The sequence below is a fragment of the Polyodon spathula genome, chromosome 4 (genome assembly GCF_017654505.1).
Source record: "Polyodon spathula isolate WHYD16114869_AA chromosome 4, ASM1765450v1, whole genome shotgun sequence".
Classification (NCBI taxonomy): domain Eukaryota; kingdom Metazoa; phylum Chordata; class Actinopteri; order Acipenseriformes; family Polyodontidae; genus Polyodon; species Polyodon spathula.
Window position 1 is genome coordinate 79,053,104 of NC_054537.1, and position 15,922 is coordinate 79,069,025.

Consider the following 15,922-nt stretch of genomic DNA (forward strand, 5'->3'; position numbering starts at 1 on the left):
CTTAAACCATTTAAAATATGTGAAGCTGTTCATCTATTTCTTTTGTTAATAACAAAGAGGAAATAATATTGTTACACACCTTGTTCTCCTGATGGAGCTAACAGCGCCATGGGGAGGATACTGAGGATGAGGCATACAAGAGGAAGAAATTCTGGTATGCTGAGTTAGCTGCTGAGGTGGAACAGCAGGGGGGTCTAGGTTTATCCAGTAGAGGTGGGTTGTCTGGGATTCATTGTGAGCTCCAGGACCCGGCTTCTCAGATATATTGGATTCAGTGGACAGGAATTACTTTAGGCTCTATCAAAGGAGGGAGAGAGAAGTCACAACTAGCTGTGGTTGAAGAAAGAGGCCAATCGAGGCCCACAAAAGAGAGGTGACGGATGAAGTTAACACCAATGAAAATAAATGGATGGCTAAGGAAAGTAAACTGGACTGGATTTGGTGGGGGTGGAGGGGAGTGGCAGTAGGAGGCAAGCAAACCTTTGAGCCTTCCTGACATGTTGTGGGTTAGTCAACGGACACTGAAGATGGGAGGTGTCCACCTAATGACCCCTGAGAAGTGCTCTACCTAGCCTATTCCAGACGGTTGTCATGGTGAGGCGCTAGGGAGACTGCACTTTGATCCCTGCAGCCAGTGCTACATTTCAGCCATCAACACTGGGCCAATACTAAATCCACATTACCTGGAGGAAAAGCGTTGATTGGTTCCAACCACTAAATATCTTTGTATCTTTATGAAAGCTGAGTCCAATATTGCCATGGAGTAAATAACAGCTACTCCTGTAATAAAAACCACGACACGTACTGTTAATAGGTGTCATTAAGCCACATTGAACATACTGTTAATTCCCTGTGAATTTATCAAATATACAGTATACTGGAAATTGTTTAAAAAAGTAATATTCTACCAATGGCTTAGTAACTGGAACAGTTACAGGGCAGCTTATCTGCTTACATTGGAGCTTCTCTTGGCCAATCCCAAAATATAAATACCAAATTATAATTTCTGCATTAAAACTATATTACCTCATAGGGATTCCCTAACTTGATGTGTTTAAGCCATTATCTTTACAAAACCAAGGCCTACACATACAATGGCTCTCAAAAGTATTCACCCCACATTTTATTGTGTTACAACATGGAATCAGAATGAATGCAATTAGGAGTTTTTGCCACTGATCAACACAAAAAAGGCCATAATGTCAAAGTGAAAAATAAAATCTACAAATTGTTCTAAATTAGTTACAAATACAAAACAGAAAATAATTGATTGCATAAGTATTCACCCCCTTGAGTCAATATTTGGTAGAGGCACCTTTGACAGCAATTACAGCCATGAGTCTATTTGGATAAGTCTCTACCAGCTTTGCACATCTGGACACAGCAATTTTTGTCCATTCTTCTTTGCAAAATTGCTTAAGCTCCATTAAGTTGGATGGAGACCTTTGGTGAACAGCAATTTTCAACTCTTTCCACATATTCTCAATTGGATTGAGGTCTGGGCTTTGACTGGGCCATTCCAGGACATTGACCTTTTTGTTTTTAAGCCACTCCAGTGTGGCTTTGGCTGTATGTTTGGGGTCATTGTCCTGCTGGAAGATGAATCTTCTTCCAAGTCCCAGGTCTCTTGCAGATTTCAGCAGGTTTTCCTCCAGGATTTCTCTGTACTTTGCTGCATCCATTTTGCCCTCTATCTTCACAAGCTTTCCAGGCCCTGACGCAGAGAAGCATCCCCATAGCATGATGCTGCCACCACCATGCTTCACAGTAGGGATGGTGTTCTCAGGATGATATGTGGTGTTAGGCTTGCCCTAAACATAGCGCTTAGCGTTGAGGCCAAAAAGCTCTATTTTGGTCATATCAGACCATATAATCTTCTTCCACTTGGTCTCAGAGTCTCCCACATGCCTTCTGGCAAACTCTAGCTGAGATTTGATGTGAGTTTTTTTCAACAATGGCTTTCTTTTTGCCACTCTCCCATAAAGGCCAGTTTTGTGAAGCACCCATGCTATTGTTGCCGTGTGTACAGTGTCTCCCAGCTCAGCTGTGGAAGACTGTAACTCCTTTAGAGTTGCCATAGGCCTCTTAGTGGCCTCCCTGACTAGTGCCCTTCTCGCCCGGATACATTTTTGAGGACGGCCTGTTCTAGACAGATTCACAGTTGTGCCATATTCTCTTAATTTCTTAATAATGGACTTTACTGTGCTCCGGGGGATATTCAGTGTCTTGGAAATGTTCTTATATCCTACCCCTGATTGATGCTTTTGAAGAACCTTATTCTGGATTTGCTTTGAATGTTCCTTCGTCTTCATGATGTAGTTTTTGTTAGGAAATGTACTTACCAACTGTGGGATCTCCCAGAGACAGGTGTATTTAACCGGAAATCATGTGAAACGCCTTAATTGCACACAGGTGGATTCCATTCAACCAATTATGTGACTTCTAAAAACAATTGGTTGCACCAGAGCTTATTTAGGTGTGTCATAGCAAAGGGGGTGAATACTTATGCAATCAATTATTTTCTGTTTTATATTTGTAATTAATTTAGAACAATTTGTAGTTTTTATTTTTCACTTTGACATTATGGACTTTTTTTGTGTTGATCAATTAACTAATTAAATCCATTTTGATTCCATGTTGTAACACAATAAAATGTGGAAAAGCCCAAGGGGGGTGAATATTTTTGAGAGCCACTGTATATATTACATAATTGTTTTCAGGATTTAGCATTGAAGCCAGGTTGATGATTCATTGATTTTATTAAATGAAACCATTCATCAAAAGTTGTTTAGTGTTCTGTGGAAACATTGTGCTCCTCAATTTCAGTGATATCTTAAGATGGTAGAACCCTTCTATAACGTTGTATCATGGTTATCCAGGCACCGGTTGCATAGTGATGTGAGCCTATTTCAAAGAGCTATCCTTTTCCTGGGTTAGAGTGCCCAAGGGACAAAATTTCTGGGCCGAATTGACCAGCTGCTAGGTCCTGATTCTTTCTCCGTAGACCCTGTAGAAAGTAGCAAGTCACACACACATGCGGTAGAAGAATAATTGTTTTAAAATCAAGTCTCTTTTGTCTGTGGTAGTCCTTAGTCACAAAACATGTTTTTGTTTGGTATTAGTTCAATCTGACAGAAATAGTTGCAGTCTTCTTTTTATAATGAAAGTATATTTTTCTGTCTATTTGTTATATTTCTTGAAGTATTTTCTGTATGCTGCGTACATATAATGTCATTTTTTAAAGCTTTGCAGCTGGCTGCCGACTTAGATCTGTCTTGATAAATTGAGACTATTGTGAAATTTGAGCCACAGGGAACAACGACAAAAGATAATCTTTAAACAGGAATGAAATGCACTTTGAACAATAATTTCCACATCACTAGATACATGTCAGCAATTGAGCAAAACTAATTGGATGTGGGTCATCTGTAACAACAGTCACAGTTACCAGCATGGTTTGAATAAAGACAATGCAACTGCTCAGTTGAGGCTGTGCAATAAAAATAAATGATCAAAAATGGAAGAGGAACCTTTGGGAATGAAAACAATATCTCATTTTATCAGAAGTGTGTCTGATCTTATTACTTAATATTTATTTATTTATTTAAGTCCAATACTTTATAAACAAATCTATAAAAATGAAATTAAGTATATAAATACACTCTGTATTGATAGTTCCCCAGAAAATGTAGCCAGGGTTTAACCTGTTAACGTACTTCTTTTTTTCCCCCCTAGCTATAAGCTGTGGTCATCCTGGTAGCCCTATTTATGGAAGAACAATTGGAAATAGTTTTAATTTGAATGATGTTGTCTCCTTTTCCTGTAACACGGGATATATTTTGCAAGGACCTACAAGAGCTCAATGCCAAGCCAACAGACAGTGGAGTCATCCACCACCAACATGTAAAGGTGGGGAAAAGAGTTAAGTCTTCTATTTATACTGTGATCAGCATTTATTACAATTAATTTAATGGTGACAGTAGATTATCAAAATAACTGTACTTGAAACATATTCCTGCTCCATAATTGGTAGTAATGTCATTGCTTGTTTTTATTTTGCTTCTTTTTTTTTCAGTTCTTGGATATAGATGCCATAAACAGAACTGCTTCTGGTTTAGTGTGCTTTATATAGCATGTTAACCACACCCCCTGGAGTTGTCTTACTGCTTTTATCACACGATTTAGGTCAAAAACATATTTAAAAAATATTATGTTATTATTTTTATTTTTTCAATGTGTAAATGTACCTCACTGACATTGAGGAAGTAGTTCTGTTAAAAAGAATGACATTATAATACTCCATCACCCATTCGATATGTCGTGGGTGTCAGGGTCCAGTAAAAATCTGCTATATAGCAAGAGACCCATAGAAAAACAAATAGGTTAATAACAAATACTGTACAACAACTCCCTCGTTTTATCGTGGGCGTCAGGGTCCAATACAAATCCTCTATGCAATGTATTTTTTTCGTATAAAAAAATCAGCACACCATTTTAATTTGTACTGTGCAGGGTAACAGCTTCTCATCAATGTAAATCAATTAATTGCATGCATCTTCCTCTCCTTTCTCAAATGCCCAAACCCACTCCATTCAAAGAATCCATTCCCAGCATAGGAGACTTGTTGCTATGGAGCTGACGTCACTGCACTGTGACTTTTGCTAGTGCATTGCTTAAAAAAATGCTTCAGCAAGTAGATCTTTAATTTGCTTTATGTTATTGCGCAATGTGTGTATATATGATAACAGTACAATATTAATGCTTTGTTTTGAATTATTCTGTATATTTTTGTTTGTGATGTGCAGTGCAAACAGTAATTCTAAATTCTAATTTGTCTATGAATAGTGCAGCTAAGGCATGCACAGTTGTAAAAAAAGGGAGCCAGCTCCAGGACCGCAATATATCCGATTCTGCAGTCTAGCAAGGGGCGATATAATGAGGGGTGGGTGTATTTACCTTTCTATGTGGTGGAGAAACTCAGGCTACTACAGAGAACAGAAATGCTAACATTTACATTAAATATTTCTTGTATGTCACACATCATACAGGACCAATAAAAATAATATTGGAGCATAAAATAGTTGAGATGTTGGTATACCAAAACAATAAAAACAACTGTGAACACAGAGATTTATAAATCTAGCATAACTAGCTGTGGCCTTAATGTTCTTTCTCGGTGTAACAGGATAGCACTGTGGTCCCAGATGCTATTGGCAGGAAATAGAGAGTCAACAAACACAGGAACTAACAAACTGGGCACGAAGGCCAAAATAAAAGGCTTATACAAAACAATACAATCAGTGTCTGTAGGCAGGGCATTTGCCTTCACTCCAGACTCCAGACTCCAGACAAAAACAGTTATCAACTCACCTAAACTCCCTTCCCCAAACAAAGGATTTTGCTTCCCTTTATACAGGTGGTCCCCAATTAACACTCAATTACTTCATTGGGAAATGGCCACACTTGTGATTGTTGGCAGGGCCAGAATTAACACCATCCCTTCCAACCTTATATTTCCACACACACACACACACACACACACACACACACACACACACACACACACACACACACACACACACACACTATTTACACACTCGGTCTAAATATATTCTAGTTACTGTCCCACTTCCAGTCTGCTGGAATCGATCATGAGGGAGATGATCATTTTGAACAGTCCCATTCCCTTTTATATCTTGACTGCTGAATACAAACTTGATTAAAAATAATTTATATACTATTCACGAGTTCTACACGATATATAAGTATAATGCAGTCGTCTTAATGGTGCTCTGTGTGATGAGGTCATCCTCCAGAGATCAATCTGTCCCTTCTAGAATGTCACTAACCAATCAGAGTTCTCCATCAAACCAAGTAGTTGCATAATTTTATGTTAAATAAGCAATGACTACTAATTTGCTTGAACAACTGCTGAATTGTTAATTTACTTTGCAGATATGCTAAGGTGTTTAATTATTCAATTATGTATTTATTTAATATACTGCAGCTTGATTATATATATATTTTATGAAACAGAAAACTACATAAATGTAAAAGAAAAAAAAAACTGCTTACAAATATGTTTTATACATAGTGGTATGTATATTTGATGTTTGTAATTACTGTTCCCCTACAATAATCCCACTTTGCTTTAAAGTTTAAACGCCATGACTTATTTTATTCTCGCTTCATTTATTCTCGCCACCAGTGCTCCAGCACATCTGCTGAACTCAGAGAGGCAGTGGCAGGCAGGCTGGCTAGCTTGCTTGTTGGGAGCCATTCAAGTAAACACAAACAAAAATGCTCACTGCATTTTAATACACGCTGATGTTTGCATTTACTGTACTGTTGTTTACCTGAACTTCTTGAACGGACAACTTTTAAAATCTCGTATGCGATCCCTTTGTGGTTACTATCGAAATTTTGTAATTTTAAAGAACTGACATCCAAGGAGACTGATTGACATTTAGATATGTACAATTCTGTTTACTTTATGACATGGATTGACTAAAGAAAAATTCTGAAAAGTATCTAAGTCACCTTTAGCTCTTAACCATCAGTGGTAATGACGGTGGATTTCACAAAAACTGTTGACCCAGTTGCACTTTCATCTTAATGCATGGAATGAAATTCAGTCTGAACCATTGATTGTACTGTTTTAACTGTATGGAATGTCAGCAGACAACCAGAATGCATGACATTTCCAAGCCACTTTGTAATAATCTTGTTAACTAACATATAACTACAGTATAGCATCATGTTAGTCAATGTACCTGTGAAAGTGTCTGGTGGGTTGTGTGAATTTCCACAGTAGTAATGTGAGAAAATCCCATCATCGTTTTATTCTTGAACTGTAAAGAGTGATTAATAATATGTGATTCCAGTTATAGCAGTATAGCAAAGCAACACATCTACATAAATTGGCATAAAGAAAAACATGAGAATCCATTGGATATTAACAAGATACTGTAGCTCTGTAATTCTTGATATCAGCATTTTTTTCATATGTCTTATCTATGGATATTTATGTATTTTTATCTTTGCAAATGCTGTGTGCCAAACTGTACATGATACAACACAATACTTGAGAAAACAATTACAAATATAAACCTTTCAAAAAAAGAGTAAAATATTAAGTATAATTTGTCAATATGAGTATTTTATTTCATACCATTCTGTGTCAAAACATTTAGTAGGATAATTAAAATATACCATTAATAATATAGCATACCAGGAAGTTTGTAAAAATAAAATCTGCTAAGTAACATACATACCTCCTTTTTTTAGTGGTCAACTGCTCTGATCCTGGAATCCCTGCCAATTCCATTCGGGAAAGTAAAATCGAGCATGGAAACTTTACTTTCGGCACTGTGGTGTTCTATGACTGCAATCCTGGCTATGTTTTATTTGGTTCTTCAGTGCTAACCTGCCAGCATGTTGGCTATTGGGATAAACCTTTACCTGAATGCATTGGTAAGTTAACTATACAGCTCTGTAGTTATCTATAACTCCATCATAAAAAGTACAAGTAAATACTTCATGGAAACAATTTTGATGAATGCTAAAAAAAAAAAAAATGGAAGGCCATGTGCAAACTCAGACTGCTTGCCTTGCATCCTGTCATATCCGCCATGCTATGATTCTGAACAGAGCAAAGGCTAGACACTGGCACGATTGGGTTAGTGTTGGCCAATCCATGGAAAGTGAGAGCAGAAAGGGTTAGCAAATCAAGAGAAACTGACTTACGGCACATGAATTTTTTGATCATGATAAAATAAACATTTATTATTTCCATATATATCAAACATTTCACCATGGGAGCTTATAATGGGCACATTGCAGGAAACGTATAAGTATAATATGGGATGTAATATAGATTTCTATGAAACTTTTTTTTTTTTTTTTTTAAATTCAAGGCGACTTACAGGTGTTACAGGGCAATACAGGGTTACAATGGAAAATATTTATTTAATTTTGATTATGTTTATTTGACAGGGATATTGTACAATGTTTAACATAAATGAACATGTCATATGATGCATTGTACACAAATTTAGTTAAAAACTAATTTTCATTTGTAGTCCCTGAGTATTTAGATTTAAATACAATATAGTTTACTGCAAGTGCAGTACAGTAACTTTTTCCTTGTCTTCAAAATTGCTTAGGTAAAAATGGTAATGAGGCCACTGCCCACCTTTCTGCCCGACATTTTGGCATGGGAAAAACACGATACCAAAATCACTTCACAGGCCACATCTCATTGTGTTTGTTGGTGCCCACTTAGTGCCCCATTATCAGGCACTCAAAACCTTTGCCTTCGCCGTAGTGCCTTGCCCTGAGATCAAAATTTGGCCCCATTGTTTTTAAAAAATATGTCTATTTCAACAACTAATATAATTCAGTGTTAATAAATTTGTCTTACTTTTACATTATTATTATTATTATTATTATTATTATTAATGGCAGTATATACTTTTCCTGAACAACTATTATTTTTCATGGGCTTTTTCTTTTACACAGTTTTGTACCCTATAAAGTGTATACAGTAATTAGTATTGGCATCTTTAGTAGTATTAAGTGAGATGGGAAATACATCAATGTTATTAAAGCTTTTAAAATTTTCATTTAAGCATCACATTTCACTTTGACAAGCCACTTCTGTTTATTTCAGTGATTGACTGTGGCCATCCTGGTTCTCCCCCAAATGCTATATTAACTGGAGACAAATTCACGTTGGGTTTAACGGTTCGTTATTCTTGCACTGGAGGAAGAACACTCATAGGACAGTCATCACGGACTTGCCAATTGAATGGACTCTGGAATGCACCTATGCCACATTGTTCAGGTAAACCAGCAGATGGTTGATTTTTATATACAAATAAAGAAATATCAGGGTTTTAAGAATTTAATGTCTTTTCTGTATTTTTTTTTATAGAAACAAAGTATTAGCCGTTAGGGGAGCATGTATGATTTTTCAGTGTCAAGTTTGATTGTGGGACTTGTACAAGAAAACTGTACCCTTTTAATCAGTGGTTTTACAAAGCTGCCACAGTCGCAGTGATATCGACTCAGACTAGAGCCCTGCAGTGGTAGCAGGAAAAATGTACTTTGTTGCGAGCGAGACTGGGTGGGCAAACATTTCAGATGGCGGTAATTTGCGGGAACAGACTGCATCTCTCATCTGTTTACCAAGAGTAGGCTAATCAGGAAATTCCGAATTCCTTTTTGTTTGAGCTTTTCTTTTGAAGTATTTATCTCCCATGCTCTGACTCCTTATTTTTCTTTTTCTATTTTATTTTCCCTTCTTATACAATCAAGATGGCCGTCATAGTAGCAATGTGTGGATGTGAATGTTAGTTTGTTAGTTTATATATATATATATATATATATATATATATATATATATATATATATATATATATATAAAGCTTTTTAAAGCTCCACCCCCAGGGACTCTTGGTCCACAGCAGGTGATTTTTGCTGTAGTGCCACACCATTCTTGCCAGCACTGGCTGCAGCTCCTACACCTCTGGTTCGGGCAACCCTGTCTCTTGTCTCCATATCTGGTGTCTTTCTTCCAGCAAGTGTGTTTAATCATGTCTTTTATTTCCATACTTTAAAGAAAAAAAAAAATGTACTTAGTGTGTAGGGCTTAGTACCACTGCTACCAAATGTGAAAAATTTCACTTATTTTCAAGGTTTGTAGCCCCTTAAAAGCTGACCCAGACACAAGAATTGAAGTTTTGAAGCACTTTCATGCAATATTTAATATGTACAAAAAAAAAAAAAGAACGCAGATCAAAACAAAAGCAAACACCTAACATTCTGGAGGATAGTACTTTCGCCCCCCCCCCCCCCCCCCCCCGGACTACATTTTTCTTTCCCCCCCCCCCCCCCCCCCCCCCCCCCGGACTACATTTTCCCCCTAGTCTGCCTCAATATATAGGTCGGTATGGGTAGAAAATCCTTTAACGGGTACCTGCCATGAAAACGGTTACCCTTTTTTTGGTAATGATTTTTTTTTTAAATCACATATATTACTGTTTTAAGTGCATGGGACATATTTACAAATAATAATAATAATAATAATAATAATAATAATAATAATAATAATAATAATAATAATAATCTCTGTTTAAATACAGTTATTAATGTTAAATGTGTTTCGTTGGCCATTTTCTGCTGCTGTTGTTAACATGGCTTTTATGTTCAGGTTAAAACTAATGCAGTATTACAGCGCCACTATTATGTTATAATATAATAATGATATAATAATATCTTTATTTTTATACAGCACTTTTCATAATGGACTACTATCACAAAGCACTTTACAGAGGTAGGCTGTGAACTGAGCATTATATGCAGAGTCATTTACAGTAGGAGATTGATTTAACATCTCATCCGCATGATGGAGCACAAGGTCTGGTCTGTCGCAATAGCTACCGTAAATTGAGGAGGCTGAGATTTGATGGCAGTCGTAAAAGCGTTAATGCAACATGTGCTTCTGTGGTTGTAACAGTAAAGTGCTGTTCCTGATCACTAGATTATGGCTTAACAATGGCATCCAAGCAAAGCAGTGTGTGGAATTTCTTTACCAAAACAGAAGAAAACGGAATTTGCAAACTCTGTGAAGTTAATATTTCATTCAAAACAGGAAGCACTAGCACACTAACTTAATGTGCTCCACAAATATTTTTTTTATTTATCCCAAAACAAAATAGGTAAATGTTTAATGAGTGTGTGAGTAATGTTTTTCTCATCATGATATAATTTTGTACTTTGCACCTTTTTTGCATTTTGAAGTGTGTTTAGTTTTTCTTAGTTAATCTAAAAAAAAAATGTTTATGGCTTTCAGTATTTTTGCTGGGGTGCACTGCTCACAGTACTTTATTTGTTAATTTATTATGCTGTCAGTTAAGAAAAGGCTCAATGCAGAGTTTGTTTTAACATTGTCTTTATTACACCGGCCAGAGAACCGCGTTTACAACAGCATTGTCATATTTTCAATTATTTTTTTTTAATTCTCAAAATAAATAATTGATACTCGGGTAGTAAAAAGAGACCCAGGTCAAGTTCAGTCAGGGCTGGAGATTCAGATATATATATATATATATATATATATATATATATATATATATATCTATATATATATATAGATAGATGATAGATAGATAGATAATAGATAGAAGATAGATGGATATATATACTGTATATATATATATATATACTGAGCATAAAAAGAAATGTATTACGTGTATTTGGATTTAATTCATTAGATGTGATCTAAAAATGACAAACTCTGTTTTAGAGCAGGTGCAGTGACTTTTTATTGTGCTGATTAACAATTTACATCACAACGATGCTGCAAAATGATCTGTCGATCTTGGGCAACTGTTGTGACTCTTGGTCTCCCAGTTCGTGGCCTGTCATTGACAGATTGTGTCTGGTTATATCGTCTCGCCAGGTTTGAAATTGCTGGCTATGAGCACCCAAGACGGCGAGTCACAGTATGCTGCTCTAGTCCAGCCTCCAACATGCCGATTGTACGAAGGCGCTGCTCTCTTGACAGGCGTGACATATTGTTTTGTTTGTGTGTGTATAACTGCACTGATATAACGAAGGCCACACTCTCTTGACTCGGGTCGTGACATATTGTTTGTGTGTGTGTATAGTATATGTATATAATATAGTATATATATATATATATAATATTATATATATATATATATATACTCGTAGTGAGCTTCTTAACATTATATTTGAGCATCAGAAGAAATGTATTATTGTTCTAAAACAGAGTTTGTACCGCGAGCGCGACGACAGATTGTTCTTTGTGTGAAAGTACTTCAATATATATATTATATATATATTCATCAGAAGAAATGTATTACTTATTCTAAAACAGAGTTTGTCCGAAGTACAAAGGCGCTGCTCTCTTGACAGGCGTGACATATTGTTTTGTTTTTTTTCTGTGATTTTCTTTATTGCTTTTATTCGAACTTGCAATTCAACGACTGAAATCACTCCATATCCAGTGTCCAATCAACTGTCTCACTGATTAGTTGATTAAGTGCATATGCTTCAGTCATAGTCACTCCAGCGTGTCATGGTCAAAGCTCAGCATTTGCAGTTTATTCTGAATTTTACCAAAACATTACAGGATTCTCTGTGACTTCACAAACACATTATCACCTGATTATGTTAGCCAATCAAAGTCTGATTCTTGTGGCAATTGCTGGGCATAGTAACTACTAGCTTGATTAAAAATATAATATGTTTTAGAGAAATGGGGAGAAAATGTAAATCAATTTATGAATATTCAAAAGAAAATGAATGTTTCCAAGTATACAAAAAGCAAAAATAGCAGAAGAGGGTCAGATGAGGCACAAGACGCATAGGACTGCAAATACTGCTGCATTGAGATAGATGTTTGAACTGACAATAAAAGAACATGCTGAAAAATAAGCGACACATTAAACTAAAACAATAAACTGAACTGAGAGACACTCAATCCATTTATGAAGCTTTTACATGCGTGTTAATGAAACAGTGCAGAATGACTCTGTCAATGAGTTTGTCAGAGTGCTGTGTTTTGCTGGACAGCCACTGTTTATTGCAGAGAGGTATGTATTGGTGACTTCATGCAACACTACTGTTTGTCCATCAGCTAAAACACTGCCTAACGCTGACAATCTTAATCGTGACAGAAAATGCTGATGCTTTAGTTGGTAAACCTATATGGAATGCATTGATGTAAATGTCCAGTGTACATTTTGACGCATCTCCCGATGGCTTGCACCACCCAGTTCTGTCAATTTTTTCCTTTTCTTTTTCTTTTTTTAAGGTGAATAAACCTGACTTGTTTTGTGCTCATGTTATGTTCATACCTTCTGTAGATACTATTTCCGTCAGCACAGCGATTGCCCAAATGTTCGCAAAGTACCAGCTAACTTGGGAAAAAGTGGGTTTCACTTGCACAGATTCTGCTTCATCATACATGCCAGGGACATTATTACTTGGAAACCAGAACTTCTACGCATCATATTCCGCATGTAAAGTGTTTATACTGAGATTTTTTTCTGCCGTTTTTTTACCGATGTTTCAATTAAAAAACAATTTTTTACCGATTTTATGCCTATTTAAATTTTTTTTTTACGATAAAAAACGAAAACGTGGAACACTACTTCTGTTACATAGTGATGATGTCTATTACAGTATCAAAGGGAGTCAAACTGTTTTTGTTACTTGGTTGAAGCAAGATTTGTTTAACTCTGTTAGTGCCTACTTGATAAAACGTAAAAGTTCTGTCTGGATCCCGTTTGTTAAACTGTTGAAAATAAATTATTAAATAACTGGTCATTGTGTAGTTTTTTTTTTTTTCTTAGTTTTTTTGGTAGCTATTATATAGCTGCATTTTATTTTCTTAGCTAAGTTCCATTACTGGTGTTTCTTCTTTCGTATGGTGTTTGAAAAGCACCAGGCTACAGTTGTAATTTCAGTTTTGTAAGCCGTTCCACGGTATCCGGGGTAACTGCGTGGAGTCCACTTGTTCTGCCAGAATATACATGTATCGGTCAATCATCAGTGATGTGCTTAAAGGTTTGCACCTCACTGCATTTGCAGCTTGGTGGGTCCTTGGTCGTACATTTATAGAAGAAATATACCCATGCGTTGTTGAGACGCGTTTTGAGAGCAGGCTGTTCCTTGGTAGGATCTTCTATAGGGTCCATGTTTGGGACAACACTGTTTTCCCACATCCTGCGCCATTGGGTATATTTGGTACACAGCTGGATTCTTCTCTCAGTAAAGTTCCATAACAAGTGTAAATCAACTGGCGCAATTAGATAGTTCCACATTGGCAATATTATTAATACAGATGATCTCGGAGCACATATCTTTATACTGTAGTTGGTACAAGTAGAGTCCAGCAGAAATGAATTATTAGACTGTCACTTTGTTTTAACCTCTGAATTCTTATTAATATTTGCATGAGCAAAAATATTATTTTATTTAGTTTATTGTTTTATTTATATATAGTGATTTGCAGAAGTATTCACCCCTTACTAATAATGTCACATTTTGTTGAATTACAAATAATGTGTGCATAGTTTTTCAAACAAAATTTTTTTATTGAAACCTGTGGTGGTTAAACTGAACACTGTTATATGAGGAGGAGATTAAATGTCAGCAACATGTTTAAAGAAAATATACAAAATGCAGCAATTACTGTCTTTTTGGATAGGTCTCTACTAGCTTTGCACAGTAGGTTGGTGAAATTTTTGTCCATTCTTCACAGGAAAATTGCTCCAGCTCTGATAAGTTTATTGGGGGCTGTCGATGGATTGCAATCTTCAAGTCTCTTCATAAATTTTCGATTGGATTCAAGTCAGGACTTTGACTGGGCCACTCGAACATTAATTCTCTTCTTGTTCAACCACTCCAGTGTAGCTTTGGCTTTGTGCTTCAGGTCATTGTCCTGCTAAAATGTGAAACTCTTCCCCAGTTTCAGGGTCTTGGCTGACTCAAACAGGTTTTCCTCAAAGGATTTGCCTGTACTTTGCATCATCCATTCTCCCCTCTGTCCTGAAAAGCTTCCCAGTCCCTGCTGAAGAGAAGCACCCCCATAGCATGATCACTATGTGAGTTGCAGTGTGAAAGTCTTTATATACCTGAGAGAAATTATCTACAAGTTAAACCACTTTGAGTACACACAGGCTGAAACCATTTCACTAATGTGACCTTTCAAACAAATCATTTACACCTGAGCTGTTTTAGGGCTTCAGTAGCAAAAGGGTTGAATACTTATGCAACTGAGATTAATCTGTTTTTCTCTGTAAATCTTACTTATTTATATTCTACATGCATTTTCTAACTTTATCAATGTGGAGTAGTTTGTCTAGATTCTACATGTAAAATCTAATTTGAAAGCGTCGTGGAGTACGCTCAGGTGCCAACAAAATGTGAAAACCTTGCAGGGGGGTGAATACTTCTGCAAACCACTGTACATTGCTTTTCCACAGTTACAGTGCAAATGTTTCTTTCTTATTTATGTAAAATTTAGATAATTCCCCCGGCTATGAAATCGTCGCCTGATATGTTTATTAAGGTTGACAAATAGCTCTTTTTGTAAACATGTAGTTTGGGTTAGAAATACATGGTAATCGATCCAGCATGTCCACGTTGCTTTGAGTGTTTGCAGTCCTTTGTTGAGGCAGTATATCATCTGCTCCTATGAAGCTCAATGAGCTACCAGGATGCCCTTTCCTCTTGGGATTTTTTTTTCTTTTTCCTTTCTACTTCATTCATGCAAGATTAGTCTCAAAGCAGCACAGGAGGCTGAAAAAGCATTAAGACAAAAGTATCGACTTGTGTCTTATGTACAGTTATAAACTGAGCAAGAAGGGAATATTTAAAAAAGGTGCCTAAAATTGATGTCTTTAGACATGAATCTGTATACATTACATATTCAGTACAAAGAAAATGGCACAACAGTTCTAGAAAAAACATCTTTGTGTGTAAATGGTGGTGATTAATGCTAAAGTACATACAGGCCATCATAGTGAAATAGCTGAAAGGACATTAATACTATTGTATTGTCTGGTTAAAAGTCTGGTTTTAAATTATGGAAACTATATTTAAATGACTGGTAAATAGAAACCAAATTCATTATTTTGTAGTGAATTTATTTTATTTCTTAGCAGACACCCTTATCCATGTTGACTTACAATTGTTACAAAATATCACATTACAGAATATCACATTACAAATAAGAGCAGTTATAAAGTACAGTAAAAACAGTAGAAAATAAGATAAAATTCAAATAAGATCAAATTCAAATTAGATAAAAATAAAGAATATAGTAAGTAATTACATTTAAGAGCGAGTTCAACTAAAAGCATTTCACTTATGGTAAAAATATTTG

General features: G+C 36.1%; 1 protein-coding gene across 1 annotated transcript in view; it reads left to right on the top strand.

The window, feature by feature from the left end:
- Positions 1-3,741: 3,741 nt before the first annotated feature.
- Positions 3,742-15,922, top strand: part of LOC121314905 (CUB and sushi domain-containing protein 3-like) — a 44,118-nt gene continuing 31,937 nt past the window's right edge. The window contains exons 1-3 of the mRNA XM_041248651.1: positions 3,742-3,909; positions 7,288-7,473; positions 8,672-8,845. Coding sequence (XP_041104585.1) covers positions 8,830-8,845 — 16 coding nt within the window. The 5' untranslated portion in view covers positions 3,742-3,909; positions 7,288-7,473; positions 8,672-8,829. The remainder of the gene's footprint in view (positions 3,910-7,287; positions 7,474-8,671; positions 8,846-15,922) is intronic.